An 18179-nucleotide genomic window follows, 5' to 3' on the forward strand; every position below is an offset into this window, starting at 1 on the left:
CTGCCTTCTTAAAGATCATGGTAAGGCCAAGCTACGATCACAACCTTTATCTTCCTTTTAAATGGCCAGAATGACAAAGTCTGTAAACAAGCCACCAAGGTGACTATTTTCCCTTCCCCAAAACCACAGCATTAGTGCAGGGACATTAAGAGAAATCAACAAAATGAATGCAGAGACTCGCCTGGACACAAACTTCTGAGAAGCAGTCCTTCTAAAGCTACACCAATTGAAAACCACTGTTCTTGTGAACAAAAGTGGATAAGATTCAGAGAGTGCTATTGTTTGCTCCAATGTTTCTCTCCACGACAGCCTCCATTTCTAAAAAAATGACATTATCATCACTCCACCTTTACCACAGATCCTTGTAGGAGGAAGGCTTCAATTTGCTGTTTCCGAATCGGCCAAGATTTGCCATGATGATCAGTGGAGTTGAAAAGTGGTTTCTGAGGGACTTTCAGGATACCAGAGTCCCGTCAGCTACAAACATCCCAACAGATCCATTCAAAGCCACCATCTTACAACAAGAAATAAACAGCCTTCTCCAGAAAGGGGGGTGGTCGAAATCATTCAAAATATAAATTCCCTGGGTTTTTATTCAATGCTGTTTTTTATCCCAAAGGCAAATGGTATTCTGCGTCTTGTCATTGATTTAAGTGCCCTCAATCAAATCAATCATGCTTATTTGTTCACATTGGAAACACCACAAATATTTTGAATGCCATCCATGAGTGGACTTTGAATAAAAGATGCATATCTTCATGTCCCTATTCACATAGCTTCCAGGAAGTTCCTGTGATTAGCTTACAAGGACGTCACATACCAATTCAGAGTGTGCCCATTTGGACTCAACATCGGTCTCTGAGTCTTCACTCATCTGATGACTAGAGTAATGACTCATGTCTGGACCATCTCTACATGGCAACATTAAGCTACCTCCATGACATTCTGCAAAACATCAGGTGAGTTACATCTTGGAACACAATATGATAACCCTTGTCACATTACTTGTCAACAAAGACAAATCTGATCCAATACCATCCCAACAATTTGTTCATCTAGGTATGGAATTCAACACAAAGGTAAACAGAGTATGTCTTCCTTAGGAACAAGCATTGAAAATCAGTACCATGGTTGATTCTTTACTTTGAGGAAAACTCCATTTTCTTTGTCTACTAGGCCTGATTAATGTGGCAGTATATCTCATCGTCTTAGATCACCTTTATAGACAAACATTACAACTGATTCTATTATCCCAATGGAGGCCAAAAGTTTTCTCCCTGGACTTGCTATCTGCACAAAAGGTACTATGGCCAAAACTGGAACAACCTAACTTGGCTTACATCAGGTATACCTCGGCAAGTACAACCACCAGAAATCAGTCTGTACAGATGCAAGTTCAGAGGGGGGGATGGGCACACCAACTACATTCTTTTCAGGAAGTGATTGTAGTGTGGTCTCCCCAGGAACAGGATCTACATATCAATATACTATTTGCAAAAAGGTGAAATACCAAACTCCCAACCTTTGTCTGACCAGTCCCAGATCCAAAAGCAAGGACAGTTGATGGCACTGTCCATAAATTGGAACAGCCTGAATGCATATACTTGCCCTCCAACACCTCTTATTCCAAAGGTGATACAAAAAGCAAGAGAATCAGATCATCCTGATTGTAACAATCAGATGGGAGAAGTCATGACTTCATCAATCTTAATGGAAATTCCTGGGAAAATTGAGGTTTCCCTCTTCTGCTCAAACAACCATGATGGCAGTTGTTTCATCCCAATCCAGAGCTACTGAACCTGCATGTCTGGATCATATTAAACAGGCCCTCAAAAATAAAGAGTTTTCACAACTAGTCAAGGAATCATTCAGGCTAAGAGGCATTCCACTCTGAAAACATATGAAGGCAAATGTCAAATTTCCACATATTGGTGTACACCAGAACACATACTTCTACAGGCTTCTATACCTCAAATAGCTAACGTCCTCCTCTGACTCTTTGAGGACAAAAAGTTTGCATCAGATACATTAAAATGTTACCACTTCACAATCACTGACACCTTTCATCGGGATGGAAGTGATGATATCAGACAAAACAAAGACTTATTTGACCTTCTCTCCAACTTTGTTTGTAAACAGTCAAAAACGTTGGCTCTGTGCCCAAAGTGGAACCTATCATGGGTAGTAACCTGTCTGAACAAGACACCATTTGAACTGCTTTTAGTGATGGTAGACAGAATCAGTGAATACATGTCTTATTAGTGGACCTGAACCATATGCAGTTCTGAAAAAAATGGGTCAGTTTCCCTTATGACATTTCCGCTTTCATCACCTAGAACAGGCTCCTTTCCATGGGTAACCAGACTTTTGTTATGAAATCATTGTCCGCTCTGGACACTTCAGCTGGAGATCACCTACAGGACCCAGTCAGAGCTTTGAAGTGGTACCTAACAAGGATGGAGCTGTTGTGTCAAGGGAGATTCTGCCTATTCATACCTCTTAAAAAAGAATAGGATGATAATATCAGCATAGACACTTTCATCCTGGATAAAAGTGATTTGAGAAATAACGCCAGTTTAAATGAATTTGTTACATGATTCAGCTCATGAGGTTAGAACAGTTCATATTTGAGCAGAACTGTTCTCTAACTGACATTATTGATGCCATAGGATGGAGATTGGAATCCACATCCTTCAGCTTTTATCAGCCTTCACACATTCACATCCATATAGAGAGCATGCCTTACATGCCAGTAGTAACTGAGATATTCGCAGGATTTGTCACTAATTTTTGTTGTGCTGAAAAAGTGTTATCTGAGATGGACAGATCTGCAAAGTAGTAGCAATTTTCCTAAGATATTATGATTGGGTAAGTGTTATTGAAGTAACATTGTACTGTAACAAAAATTATTTCCCTGTGTACTTTATGAATACCAGGGAACTCTACATTGATATAACCCTTTACCTCATGCAAGCACCTTTGGACACCTCTACTCCATTCGAATGGAAGCGCCTTTTGATGCCTGATGTAAACATCAGCCATTTTAAGCAGGTTTTCGTAGTGCCACCTTCAGGGAAAACCTCCTATTAGATACTACATTCATTTCTGCTAATGACAATTACGTCAGATCATGTGGTCACTGTTTATGCCCTGGTCGAAATCTGCTATTTAAAGTAACTGGGTTGTAATCTCCACTCTCCAAAATGGAGGTCGCGGATTTCATTCAGTACTTACAAAGTTTTCACGATTAGAATCACAACTGTGAAAGCTCCAATAACTTAGGTGAAGGCTCTGATATTGATGTAGGCAGCAATTAGTTTGTATAAATTATCAAATTCAGTTGACTTAGTGATGTAGACGTGGACAAAAAGCTTGTAAATTTCGAGTATGAGAAATGGCAGCTATGGTTGACAGTGAACGAGTTCTCTCAAGATTTTAAAGCACATAAAAAAAAATCTTCCTTGAAAAATAATTACAGAGCTATAACAATCGGACTTTACTCTTAAATTTTTCCACGCATGCTAGATGTGTACCAAAAATGTAAAATGGTTAAAATTGCTGTTAAACGTAACATACACTACATTGCTTAACAGTTAACAGGCAGATCTATGCGTATGGAGTCGAATAGGTAACAGGTGTTCTATTTATAGTGCACTGCACTGAGTAACCTTGCTCTATGAGGTAAAGGGATAAACGAACCAATACCAGAGCTCTTAAATTGACAACATTCTGGATATCTCTTAATTTAACATTTCTCATTTATTATATACAGATTTTTATAATTTGCATTAGCTGTAATTTCCAAATTATTATTAGTTTCAGAACGTTTCAGGCTTTCTCTTTTTGGAGATATTGAGTATGTGTCAAAAACAATATCTTTATATGAAAAGTTTTTCACTAACATCTCCATTTTATTATATTTAACTCATATATTTGATCTCATCATATACTATATCAGTATGTCACCTTATGGGGCCCCGAGTGGCCGAGTGGTCTAAAGCACTCTCCGTTACGGATCACTGCCATCTCACCTCTGTCTGTGTGGGTTCGAGTCTCGGATTCGGCTAATGTTGGTATGTGAGAAAGCTTGCCAGTAGCTTCTTGTGGGTCACTGGTTCTTTCCAGAGTTTTCCCGGGTTTTTCCTCCACCATTAATACTGGCCGCCATGCATAGCCTATCGTGTGCTGAAAAATGGCATTAAACCCTACAACAACAGCAACAACATGTCACCTTATAATGTAAGGGACTGTATGATGCATGTTACCAGATCTAATATTGTACTGGTAGGATATATATCTCCACAACCACCACCCCAGCTTCCCTTACATTATCTCAGATCATTTTATCTAAAAACAATGAAAAGGAGAACAGCATCAAAATTACCACAAAATAGGCATTTATCATTATAATATATTTGCACAGAATGAAGTTGTATTGCAAAGTTATTGGATGCCTTAAAATCAGTATATGAGTATCTGGTAAAAACATGCCTCTTGCACTGAGGTTTAATATCAGGCATCTGTCAATTTTGAACCACTGGCAAATGGTAGGAAGTGTTATTATATGCATGTTTGACCCTGTCAAGTAGGTAGCATATCTTTTGTAAACCTTAACACCAGGCAGAAATCAGTGTATCCCCTAGGGGTGCAAGACAGAGTCAAAACTCTCCTTGGTGTCAAAACTGGGGGTCAGGCTGAGTAAAAAACTAACTTTGGTATCAGAACTGGGGGTCAAATTAAAATTTTGAGTGTCTCTGAAGCGCAAATGAGGGTAAAGGGAAACACAAATATAGGCAGCCAATTTAATTTATTCTGCATCATAGTAATCTAACTTGTCATAAACCATAGCCAGGGTGTTCTTTAAAACTGGAAGGAGCTGGTAAAGATTTTTCATTAACAGTAGGGTTTAAGGGGGTTGATATAGAAAGTAGCAAACAGTAGCGGGATACTCTGGCAGATTTAGGCAGGTAAATTACCTGGCTACCAGTTCTTGGGGAAGACTTTGTTACCATCAATTTCTAGCTGCTTGACCATCATTTCAATGGCCCTACTAGCCCAGACAAGATAAAATCCTTGTTGGGCAAGTACATTTTCATGTAGAAACACTAATTTTCACAGAAAAATAGGATACAAACTCATCTTTTGAGACAATTTACCTTTTGTTATCCTTTCATGGCTAATAGGTCAAGATTAGAATTGTTATCACCTGGACTGTATTGTAACTTTGAGACACCTGGTTGCATGAAGTTAAACTTTTGTTGTCCAGGCTGCTGGGCCTTGGATTTGTTCAACCTCACCATCTGAATTCTTTGTCATCATCATCATTAGGTTAATTAAGTAAATAAAATAGCATAATGCTATATTTAACTCCTGCTTCCACTATTTGTACCAGATACTTGGAGGAAAGAGATTATGATACAATCATGGGTAAGCCTATCAAAACATGTTGCATATTCTTTTTGCAAGGGTGTTGTTTTGTTCATGGGTATTATCTGTTGAAAATAAGATGTTTTCTGTGTGATGACATCTTGTATTTTTTAATAATATCTTTAATATTTATGTTGAAATCATTAATCAGTAATCGTACTTTTGTCTTTAATAATGTCTTTAGGACTTTGTAGTAAGATCTTTTAAACTTTTATTAAAAGTCTTGCACTTGTTATTGATTTAATTTGAAATGGTGGGTTTTTTTTCACTATTACTTTTGCATTTTGCATTGAAGTCTGAAAACTAACTTCATTCATTTTTATATATTTGTTCCTGCTTGACGTCCAGTACCTTACCAAGTGTCCTATTGTTTTGATATTCCCATTGTAACAAATTCAAAATATCTCTCAAGTTAACACCTCAAACTGTACCATTTCAGCAGGGATCATCTGTTCTTGGATTACAGTTTTGTGTTCAGTTGTATGACGTAGTTGCACATCAATTCCATCCATTCAGTGGAATGAGCATGCTCAGCTGAAGGGCTGACAGCAGGCAGTCTGTGTTGAAAAGAAAATAAACTGCTTTTATTATCTTTTTTTTTTGTGCTATGTTCCTAATTTCTGTAAAAAAAAAAACCGAATATTTTGATAAAGTAAGAACGTCCTACCATAATTATTTGTGTCCTTTATTAGAAAATTTATGTATTGAGGAAAATTACATTATTTTTAGAGTGGCATTGTTTCTGTTATATGATAGTTAGATATCTGAATGTTGGCATTTCGGGTGAACAAAGTTGCATACTTGACACTTTCATTATTTACGAAATTGGTAACCATGGAAACTAACTTGAATGTGATAATATGGTTTTAACCAATGTGCATGTCCAGTTGCATTATCAATTATTTCATCATGTAGAGGACCGCACCGGTGGCCTAGTGGTTAGAATGCCCGCCTTGGATGCGGGAGTTTGTGGGTTTGATCCCTGACTGAGTCATACCAAAGACTTGCAGAAGTGGTACTAACAGCTGCCTCACTTGATGCTCAGCATTAAGAGGTTAGTGTTAGGACTGGTCGGCCTGGTGTCAGGATAATGTGACTGAGTGGGACATCATACTACATGTCTGTGGCATGATGCCCCATTGCTAGACATCACTATGAACTGCCACACTGCAGACATCATAGCGATATGACTGAAACATTGTTAAAGCTACATTAAAAATCCAAATCACACACACACTCATCATGTAGATAAATGTGTTAGTACAAAAGAATATCATGATGATCAGTTTATGTTATATGTAATTTGTCAGGTACATTTAGCAAAGACCTGATTTTAATAAGATATAAAAACCATGCAATAAAATGACAGATATGTCATGCACATTGTAAGTGGCTTACATATAAATAGCTTTTAGGTATAAGCTTACCATGCAGATTGGGTGGAAGGGTTGAGCTTTGGTTCGGTTTGATAAAACAATTTCATTTTGGTTTTTGCATAGTACACATTTAGAAATTTTGTAAATGTTAATGGCCTTACAGCTGTGTGTCTTTAGTCTTTGATTTAGCTTTGGGGAAAATGTGATCCTGTTTTTCCATTTTGGTTCTCTACACCCCCTGTACTATTTATTCTTCATCATTGTACAGTAGTTTCAGGGACCAGCTAAAAGAGAATACCATAAGGCTTGTAGGATATGGCTTACCTCCAGCCTCACTCTTCATAAGCAGATCTATGAAGCTGCTAAGAAGAATGTTATAAAGATAGTTCATGCAACAAAGTCAGTCTACTACAGTATAATGTGACCTCACTATAGCATGCTCTGTTACAACACAAATTCAGACATAACATGAACAGGCTTGGCTCTGGAAATTTCATATACATGTATTTTTCTCACACACAACCAAATATTTTTTCTTTCTAAAAGTATGAAAATAGTGTGTAAAAAGTTTATTATAATTTGGCAAAGAGATTGCAAATGAATTCTAATATAATATAGATGATCATGTTGTGGCTTCTGAAATTTTTTATACATGTATTTTTCTCATACACGAAAAAAAATCTTTTTAAAAGTATGAAAATTGGTGTATAAAATGTTTATTGCATTAGGCTTTGCCAGTGTGCAAATTGCAACTATGTTTCCTTATTAATAACAAAATATACTTTCATGATTTTTTTATGACAATTTTGTTGGCTGTTTAAACTTGTATTACAATCTTGGGGTTGGAGTGGAGAAAGGCATCATGACATGCACAGGAATCTATCTATTGTTACATAAAGAAATCCTTTGTTCATATTGGCAAATCATCTAAACAGTGCATTGTTATAGCATAATCTGCTTATGCTGACAGCTGGCCAGAGTACTTTATGTAATGATACACTCAAATAATCATGCTACCAGAATAGCTAATAATTGATCAACCTTTGAAGGCAGAAACAGGAATGGCTACAATTGACCAAACGATTGCTGATTCTTTTTCTTTTTTTTAAATGTACCCCAAAAAATAGTTTTTTTGAAACTTCAAAGAAAATAGATTATTTTTGAAGCATCAACCATTCTATATAAATGCTAAGCAAATAAAAAAAAAATTAAGTCTCAATCAATGGTCTACAGTTATTTGATCTTGCCTCCACAATAACAAACAGGCATTTGTTTGGTCCAACCAAGTTGGCCTTTAGCAGTGACTTCAATAACACATGCACCCATCATCAAAACAAGCCAACTACAATCTCCAATAAAAACAAGGCATCTTTCATTGAATCAAGTCAGCAAGAAATTGAAATAAAAGGAATTGACTCAGATGGATTGTTGCATTTCCAGAGTGACTGGAACATGTCTGTTGTGCTGTGAAAGTTTCCTATTTGAAGGGGAAATGTTGCTTATGATCACTACCAATGATGGCATAAAATGCAAATTAAGTTTCCAATCTTTTTAAAACATAATTATCTGGCCATCAAGCTAACTGAAGGTGGGGAATCTTGCAACGATGTTTGTTACACATTCTAATTTGTGGACGTGTTTTCATTTCCTTATGAATAGCTTCATCTCCTGGGTAGCCTCAGGAAAATGATAGCTGTCTCCAGCTGACCAATATCTAGGCCAGTTTTAGTACATGTACGTGTAGCATGTAAACAACTATAGCCACATCCTACTGGTAACAATGAATATCCTAATTAATTACTTAGTGACACATGTTTGTTGTCAATGGTATAGATCAAACAAGGACTACCATTTTTATATGTTATTTGTGTTTCCTAAAGGGATATGATTGATACATGAATTTTATAACATGTGATCAATACTCGAATTCATGTAGTTTTCATATACTTGTACAATACATCACGCATTATGGATTCTACTGTGCAGATGTAAGTTGTCAATATTAAGTTGTATTTCAGACTAGTTTTGTCTTCATTTAACCAAAAGCACATTTCTACGCACTTTTATTCCCCAACCCAACCCCTAAGCCATTTTGTTTTTTCCATGCATCATTTTCTTCAGCAAACTGACTTGGTTATAACATGGTTCAGCACATAACTTAGTCGGGTTCTATGAACCCCAACCATTGTATTATAGTGGGGTCATATCGTACTAAGATCAATGAAAGTTCCAGCCGCAAAGACCTCTTTGAAGTTATGAACAAGGTAATGTCAGTGAATGATGACATGATTACTTATTTCTTCCGTGACAAAGTTCAATCTTTAGAGATAAGTTTGAAAACACAATTCTAACTGACTCATCATCACCATAAACTTGTGATACAGAATATACTCTGCAACCTTTAAAACAGCATTATGTAACATTGTTTGCTGGACTTGATCTTGTCCAGCACTGAGTTAATTTCTGCTTGACCTGACTGACTTTTTTATTTCATTTATGTAAACAACTAGTAATAACTTCATTATTCTCTATGTGTATGAGCTTATTAACCAAATTATTATTCAGGTAAACTTGTTGATTTGGGTCAGGGTTTTGGAGATTCCAATGTGAATTTCATTGGCTATTGTGTTTTCAGTAAACAAGGCTCATTAGATCATTCTAGAAGGTTATTTTCCATTAGGTAATGGTTGTTTTTAGAAAATGCTAATTTGTGATCTGGGATCAAGCATATTGTCTTGTGACTGAGAGGATTTTACCAGTCTTGCTTTAACATCTAGCACTATAAGTTGTATTATGCTGTGACCAGTTTGGGCTGAATTTTATTTTCTTCAGATTATTGAATTCAATTGATTATTTTCTCTGGAAATACAAATGTGCTCTGACAGATTCTTGGATAAAGACATTTATTGGAATTTATACTGAATTCAAACCTGGAATACTTATTACTAGGACTTGTGTCTTTAATTCTTGGATTATTTTTGGATTTAATTCGCAATACTGTAAGCTCTTTTTTTCTCATTTTTCACTTTGTATTCTAGGAAAATAAATTATTTGTTAAATTTTACAAAGCTTGTTGTTTTCTTTTCTGTTACTTATTTTAAGGGCATAGACTCATAACACCATCATTAACCGATGTTACCAATACTTCCCTGTCATCTAGGGAATTCCCATCATTTTTTAAAACTGCCATTGTTAAGTCTCATTTGAAGAAACCGATACTTTACTTGAATGATTTAAAGAACTACTGACCTGTTTCTAACCTCTCATTCATTTAAAAAGTCATAGCAAAAATTGTTCTATACAAGCATTTATCCAATCTGAATTCAAATAGTCCTTTCAGCAGTATATGGTCTGCATATTTCCCATGCCATAGTACTGCAAATGCCGTTCTGAGAAATGACATACTCTCTGCTTTAGATAGTGGTGAATGGTAAAGATTACGGTCCCACCCATCTTGACTTGTCTGCAGCATTTGACACAAAATAGCATGATATATTACTTCACCATCTCCAGCATGTATTTTGTATTCATGATAGGGCCTCACTCTGGTTCACGTCCTACATAGTCAGCAGGACACAAATTGTGGCCATAAATAGAAAACATTTTCTAATCGAGTTGATGTATCTTTTGGTGTTCCACAAGGCTGTTCTTGGCCCCATTTTCTTTATTCTGTACACTCAGATGCTCTCAAGTGTCATAGATTGACATCTGGTGTCTCACCAATTTGTATGCTGATGACACTCAGATATACAAATCTAGCTGCCCAGCTGAAATTGAGGCTACCATCCAAGGTGTAGAGAGGTACATTTTCATTGTGCAGTCATGGATATGTAACATGCTGCAGATGAATGATGACACAACTGAAGCTGTCCTGAGCACCATACAAAGACTTTCTGATTCATATCCTTTACCTCAAACAATAAATATCAGCAATGCCAACATTAAATTTACATGGTCAGTATGAAACTTTCTTTCAGTTGATGCTTCTGAAGTACTGGTATGTTCCTTAGTACTTTCAAACTGGACTGTTGTAATTCATTTCTGTATGGTTCATCTCAGTATCTAATGCAGACTTCAACAATTTCAAATCACGGCTGCTCAGATCATCTTTAGAATACAAAGAACAGAGCACACCTTCCCCTACTCTGTAACCATCATTGGCTTCCCGTTTGATCTAGAATCAAACACAAAATCTGTTCACAATGCTCATTTCATTGACTGCCACCAGTCCAATATATCCACTTGACCTCACCCATGTTGTGTACACCCATCTAGAAACTTGCACTCTTCCGACACTCACTATTCCCTCTGTTAAAAATGAAGTCAGACGGACAACATTCTTTTGATAACAGGACCTGGCTATGTGGAATGAATTGACCATAGATCTTAGAAACAAGGACACTGATCTCATTCAGGAGTGCTCTTAAAACTCACCTATTTCAACTATGCGAGTGTGTGCATGTGTCATTTGGATTTTTAACGTAGCTTTAACAATTTTTCAGTCATATCACTTTGATGTCTACAATGTGGCAGTTTATAGTGATGTCTAGCATTTGGGCATCATACCGCAAACATGTAGCATGATGTTCCACCCAGTTATCCTGACACCAGGCTGGCCAATCTTAACACTAACCTCATAATGCTGAGCCCCAAGCAAGGCAGTTGCTTTTAATGCTAAGTGCCTAGCAAGGTAGCTATTAGTACCATTTTTCAAAGTCTTTTGTATGACTTGGCTTGCGTTCATACTTACGACCTCCTGGATGCTCTAACCACTTGGCCATCCTATTTTAGCTAAAAGAACAGAATTAAAAATGTTAACTTGTCAGCATGTTTTTGTTTTTTAATTTCATGGTGGTTTTGTTTTTGTCTTATCTAATATTGTTAATCACTTAGAGGTTCCTAAGATTAGGCACTGTACTAAGTCATTATTATTAATATTATTAATATTATTAGTATTGTTCTTGTTATTACTATTATTATTTATTAAAAGTGGATACCTTGAAAATTGCAGTGAGTTGTTTGGTGGTTTTAAAGATGTGTACAAGAGTATAAGATATTTGATCAACAGAATACCACATTTTAAGGTTTTGGACACTGTGGGTTTTGAAAAATCAGTTTGTTTTTGTTTCTCATAATGGTCAATGTTTCAGGCTGTGTCTTTCTTCCCCTCCATTTATGTAGTTACACAGACAGTCCTGTGATCCTTCCCTTTCGTCAAGTTTTGCAGAGTTGTTTTTATTTAGGCATTGTGGTGGGTTTCATTATCACAGTTATTGTTCTTAGGCATTGTGGTGGGTTTCATTAATATAATTATTGTTCTTGTTTAGGCAGTGTGGTTGGTTTCATTAATACAAATATTGTTCTTGTTTAGGCAGTATGGTGGGTTTCATTAATACAAATACTGTTCTTGTTTAGGCAGTGTGGTGGGTTTCATTAATACAATTATTGTTTTTGTTTAGGCAGTGTGGTGGGTTTCATTAATACAGTTATTCTTATTTGGGCAGTGTGGTGGGTTTCATTATACACTGTACAATTATTGTTCTTGTTTAGTCAGTATGGTGGGTTTCATTATCACAGTTATTGTTCTTGTTTAGGCAGTGTGGTAGGTTTCCTTAGAACAATTACACTGTGTAACAATTTATTTTTTTTGTTCTTCGGTAGTAAGTATTATTTCAGAATTGTTTATGTCTCAGAAGTATTGAAAATGGCTATTATTCCCCACACACTTTGCTTTTGTGACCAGGACAGCGATATTTTAAGATTAACCTACTTAGTATTTCCACGTGAGAAAACGGGCGAATTTGTATCTCTCTGTTTACATAAAGTCAGAAAAAAAACAACTATGAATCTAAATTAACATGTATTTATACTAAAGTAATACAAAAATGACCGTAACGATTTAGAAGTGAGTAGTTTTTCGAGATTTATGATTATACTGTAAATCAGTTTCACGAATCAGCCCCCAAATGTAGTCTCCCATTGTGTTTTTGTTATACTGTCCTTAGTAGCAGTGTTCATTATCCCAGAAATTTAGCGGGAACCCACTGACCACTCAAGGGACTGTTTCTTCTGCATAGTGGACCCTTCCAAATGTTGGACTGGCAAGAATGCACCTGTTATCATGTATCCTTACCTTCCATCATCCATCGTCCCAGTGCCGCATTGCCTTGAACTTCCTGTACCCAGTCCTCCGGACAGAGAGCAGCTGTCTTTAGAAGAGAACAGCAAGTCAAAGGGCAAGGAAGACATTGTAGATCCAGATGACAATTTCAGAGGTGGAGCTGAGGAGAGAAACCCATACTACCCTAACCAAAACAGACCTCAACAACTTGATCAGAGATCTTGGCCTCACAAAGTCTACTTCTGAGCTATTGACATCTAGGCTTAAGCAGTGGAACTTGTTGGATGAAAGTGTGCAAGTCACTGATCAGAGAAAGCATTACCAAGCTTTTTCCAGCTTCTTCACCCGTCAAGATGGGCTCTGCTTCTGCCACAATGTGACCAGTCTGTTCGAAGCAATCAGAATCGCCTGTAACGAGAATGAGTGACTCCTCTTCATTGACATCTCATCCAGGAGCCTCAAAGCCATGATGCTCCATAATGGGATAAAAGTACCCATCTCTTCCCCTGGCTCACTAGGTGCACCTCAAAGAGAACTACAGCAACATCAAGACCTTGCTAGACACCTTGAAGTGTGCTGAGTATGGCAGGGAGGTCATTGGAGACTTCAAAAATGGTGGTATTTCTGATGGGTCTCCAAGGCAGTTTGACCAAGTTTCCCTGTTATCTTTGCCTTTGGGACAGCAGGGACACCAAGGCGTACTGCCACAGTTGGGACTAGCCACAGTGGACCAAGTTCTCTGTGGGGAGGAATGTTGTCAAGTAGGAGCCACTGGTGGATGCCCGGAAGGTGCTGATGTCACCACTGCACATGAAATTGGGCCTCTCTGAAACAATTTGTCAGAGCTTTTGATAAGGAGTCTTCAGCCTTCAGATACCTTCAAGATTTCTTCCCTAAGCTGTCTGAGGCAAAGGCCAAAGCCAGTGTCTTCATCAGACCACAGATAAAAAAAAATCCTGGACATTGAACGCTGCTACAAAGGACAGTATAATGAGAACATGATGGGAGATTAGATTTGGGGGCTGATTTTTGAAAGTGATTTAAAGTATAATCGTATTTCTCAAAAAACTACTCACTTCTAAATCTTTTGTGGTCATTTTTGTATTAATTTAGTATAAATACATGTTAATTTTGATTCATATGTTTTTTTTCTGACTTTATGTGAACAAAAATACACAAATTTGCCCGTTTTCTCATTGGAAATAGGTAAATTTCAAAATATCACTGTCCTGGTCACAAAGCCAAGTTTGTGGAGAATAATAGCCATTTTCTATTCTTTTAGGCATAAGCAGTTTCAAAATAACACTTTACTACCCAGGAACAAAAATTGTGTTACATAGTGTTATTGTTCTTGTTTAGGCATTGTGGTGGGTTTCATTAACCCTTTCTTCACTATGGACCGGTTTTCTGGTCCAGGTGAAGTAAGTCCATAAACACTGTGGACTGCTTTACTGGAAGGGGGCAGTTTTCTTTTCTAACATTATAGTACCCGACTATATAAATTTTGGGATACCTCTAATAACTTCCTGCTTGTAATGTAGATATTATATTTGGATTATCTCGTGAGTTTATCTTGTATACAACTAGAAATATCGAACAAAGTAGGCACTTTTAACGAGTTTTCCGAATGGTGAAGTTTGTATCCAAAATGGCGGAGTTTGAAGAAAGTGAGTGAAGTGTTAGATTTTGAATTATCAGAGGATTTTACCAATTTTGACCTAGTAAAGTTGGATGAAAATGAGAGAAGGCATCTGGAGAGGCAATGGAATGCGCTTGTGGTTGATACTGATGACGATGAAGAGGACTTTGAAGGTTTTGAACCAGAGGAAGTGTACGCACCATGTAATTTTGTGTGGAAGAAGTTGGAAAACCAAAGAGATTTGTTTCAGTTTTCTGATAGAGTTGAACCCACCCGAGTGTTAGATGGCTTCAGGAGAGCTTTGGAATATTTTCAAATATTCTGTTCAGATGAAGTTTTTGGAAACATTGTCCATCTAACGAATTTGAATGCGATGATCAAACGTGCCAGAGGCGATACAGGTGTGTGGACAGATCTCACCTTGGATGAAATCAAGGCATTTTATGGAATTTAAATTTCTACCTGTCATATATATGAAAGAAAGACTTGTGTTGCTACTGGAATTATTCATGAGTACATCTAGGATCAATTGAACAAGTTTTGGGAACTTTCTAAGTTTTCTAAGAAGTAAATAGATAATCACTTGTATTTTACCTGTTGTGTTACCTGTTTGCACCTGACTGTATTTTAACAGTTATAATAGATATGCACATTTTAGTCAATTAGTCATAAAATTTGATTTTTAACCTTGAGTTTGACACTTAATCCAGCCAGATATCTTTAAAATGGGCAAAGTTATATTATTTCAAAATCCACAAGTCATTTTGCTTTACAACTCCAAAGTTACTTAGTGTTGAGGACTCTATGCCCCCAGACTTACTTAGTGATGAAAGGGTTGATACAATTATTGTTCTTGTTTAGGCAGCGTGGTGGGTTTCATTAATACAGTTATTGTTCTTGTTTAGGCAGTGTGGTGGTTTTCATTAATACAATTATTGTTCTCAAGAAACAGCACTCGGAAAATCAGTTATTTTGTCGTCATTAGTTTTACAGAATGAATCGATAGCATTTTTAAAATCTCAAGAAGCCTGTCATAGGTAGTGGTAAATCAATAATTTTTTTCTCTCATTTACGGAGAAAAACATTTGAATGTTGCTTTTTTTCCAAAATTTATTTACAGGGTGAATCGGAACCTGAGTGAGAAGAAGAGACGTGACCAGTTTAACATGCTGGTAAACGAGCTCTGCTCCATGGTGTCATCCAGTAACAAGAAGATGGACAAATCTACTGTCCTCAAGAGCACTATAGCATTCCTCAAAAACTATCAAGGTACTGAAATACTCAAAGAAAATTTGTTTTTGACACAGACCCAGGGCTGGTGACTTGAAAAAAATCATAAACCCTGAGGCTGGCTCAAATTTTACAAGCCCTGACTCCAGTATCCATGTGCCCAAAATTGCCCCATTTTTATTACTACTATTTGTCACACAATGTTGAAATTGCTGCACTTCAAATTATGAAAACATAACTTATGTGTTTATTTGGATTTCATAATATTTTTCATAAAGCAATGTTTTCCTCCAGGTCCTTGGTCAGATATTGTCAAATTGCTCTAACAATATCCTCCTTATTAAGTGGATCAATAGTGTTTATGTTCATCAGGCATCTGAAGCATGCCTTGCTTTATACAGCTTCTCTTGACAATTTTGATGTTTATAGGTGCTGCTTAATATGTTTAACTGGTGTTCTGTTACGCTAGTTTAAGCATGTGCAAGGGACAGCTCCATTATTATTCCTGAAATATTTACATGAAATGTCTTGAACAATGCAACAGCAATTAAACAAGACCATTTTTTAAAAAAATGCTTGAGTGTTTTCGCCAAAATCAACATTTTTAGTTGCTCTTTCCTTTTTATCTCAACTCTGCCAAGGGATGGTTGATTTTTTATCAAAGACTCAAAAATCATCACAACTAAATTTGATCCCTTTTTCACTTAGAATACCACAAAATTATTTCGCCTAGATTCTCCAGATTGCAACAGTAAAGTAATCAATTAACATCTTGTTGTGTATACATGTACATGTTAACCTTAATTGCATTATGCAGCCAGCATCATTTTACTGGTTGCTGGAACACAGTTAATGAAAATAATAAACATTGGACACCTTGAGTTGGAATAAATTGACATCCTTACTGTACATATATCTAATTGTGTTTTGTGATAGTGGCTTGTTTAATTGTTTCAGAGACCACAGTTCAAGCTCAGGCCCATGAAATCAATGAGGACTGGAAGCCATCTTTTCTCAATAATGATGAATTCATGTATCTAATGCTAGAGGTATCTGTTAATTATTGTTTTTAGCCTTTACATTCATTTGTTCTAGTTTGATCATTTGGGATCATTTTGCAAAAATAAAAATAACATTTTCATTTAGTAATTTAATTTTGTAGCAGTACCTCCCATAGGTGGGGTGGTCAGTAGGATTCACGGTACTAATTCAGTTCCCATAGTAAACTTACGCAAACACCATGATATTAAAAATTCAATAACTTAAAATTTTTGAGTGCTCATGATCAAACCTATATTTATCAGTATTGATAAAACCTGGATGTCAGCTTCTGTGTTGAGGAAAGGATATGAGCTGTGGCATTTTCTGGACCTGCATGTGTTTGAAACATGTGCGTTCAATTCCGCACGAAAGAGTCAGGTGCTAATTTTAGTAATGAGTGTTCTAAACTCAACACTGTTAAAGGACTGAAATTTCATCAGTAAAGCAATGTCTCTTTTTTTTTCTCACTTACAACTAGGATAAGCTCTCAAAAGATTCTTTTTCCTAAAACATAACTTCCATTATTAACCAATCCTGGTCAGCCATATATACTTTATTTTATGTTCACCCATTTCCAGGCTGATTCTCAATTTTCCATATCATTAGTACCGTGTGTCCTGTAATTTTGTGCAGGTGGACATGTTTTTGCTTTGTTCCATTTTATTTTTTGTTTGCAGAGAACACAAAACTGTGAAAATTGGTTTCACATGAACTTAAATGAATCCACAGTAAGAGACATATTTTTGTTACCAATGGATAGTGTCAGCAACAAAGATTTAAGAAAATAATTCATTAGACCAATGGTTCAAAATTAAATTAGACTGAAATTTCATCGAGTTGTATTGCTGGATTTCTGAGGTTCTGTTGTTGCAGTCTAGGCCTGCCCTTGAAACATGTGTAAATATTAAAATTAATTAAACAAAACAAGTCAACATTTTTTTAAACAATTAATTGAGAAAGAAAGGCAGCAAAAAAAGGAACTCAAGCAATTAAAGGGAGACAACTGTCAGTGCTCTTTTAAAAAAATCTTTTATCCATACAGAATAATTATGGTTGAATCTCCTATTACTTTTAAGAGAAATACCTTCCCAAAAATATCCAGTGTATGAATCATTTTATGAAAAATGCTTACAATAGATGCAAGATGTATAAATTAATTTCCATTACACCAAGATTTATTAAACTGGTTGAAGCTTTAGAAGGCCTGTGATTACACTATGATATATGCTGAAATTATATCTGGAGTTGACCATATTTCTAAATATTATTATGAAAAAGCCTTACATGTGCATTTTAATAGTAATATTTTAGCAATTCTGAGGCATTACATATTAAATGATAAATT

General features: G+C 36.3%; 1 protein-coding gene across 3 annotated transcripts in view; it reads left to right on the forward strand.

Annotated features, from left to right (window-relative positions):
• Window positions 1-18179, forward strand: part of LOC149798024 (circadian locomoter output cycles protein kaput-like) — an 89005-nt gene that overhangs the window by 16670 nt on the left and 54156 nt on the right. Inside the window, exons 1-3 of one of the 3 annotated variants that reach the window (XM_089963113.1) lie at window positions 14586-14964; window positions 15684-15832; window positions 16751-16842. In XM_089963113.1, the coding sequence (XP_089819239.1) occupies window positions 15730-15832; window positions 16751-16842 (195 nt within the window). In that variant the 5' untranslated portion in view covers window positions 14586-14964; window positions 15684-15729. Of the gene's footprint in view, window positions 1-14585; window positions 14965-14994; window positions 15131-15683; window positions 15833-16750; window positions 16843-18179 lie in introns of those variants that run through there. The other 2 variants (XM_089963112.1, XM_089963110.1) reach the window with 2 other exon arrangements.

Source organism: Sinohyriopsis cumingii, chromosome 6, assembly GCF_028554795.1.
Source record: "Sinohyriopsis cumingii isolate HCF-2022 chromosome 6, ASM2855479v2, whole genome shotgun sequence".
Lineage (NCBI taxonomy): Eukaryota > Metazoa > Mollusca > Bivalvia > Unionida > Unionidae > Sinohyriopsis > Sinohyriopsis cumingii.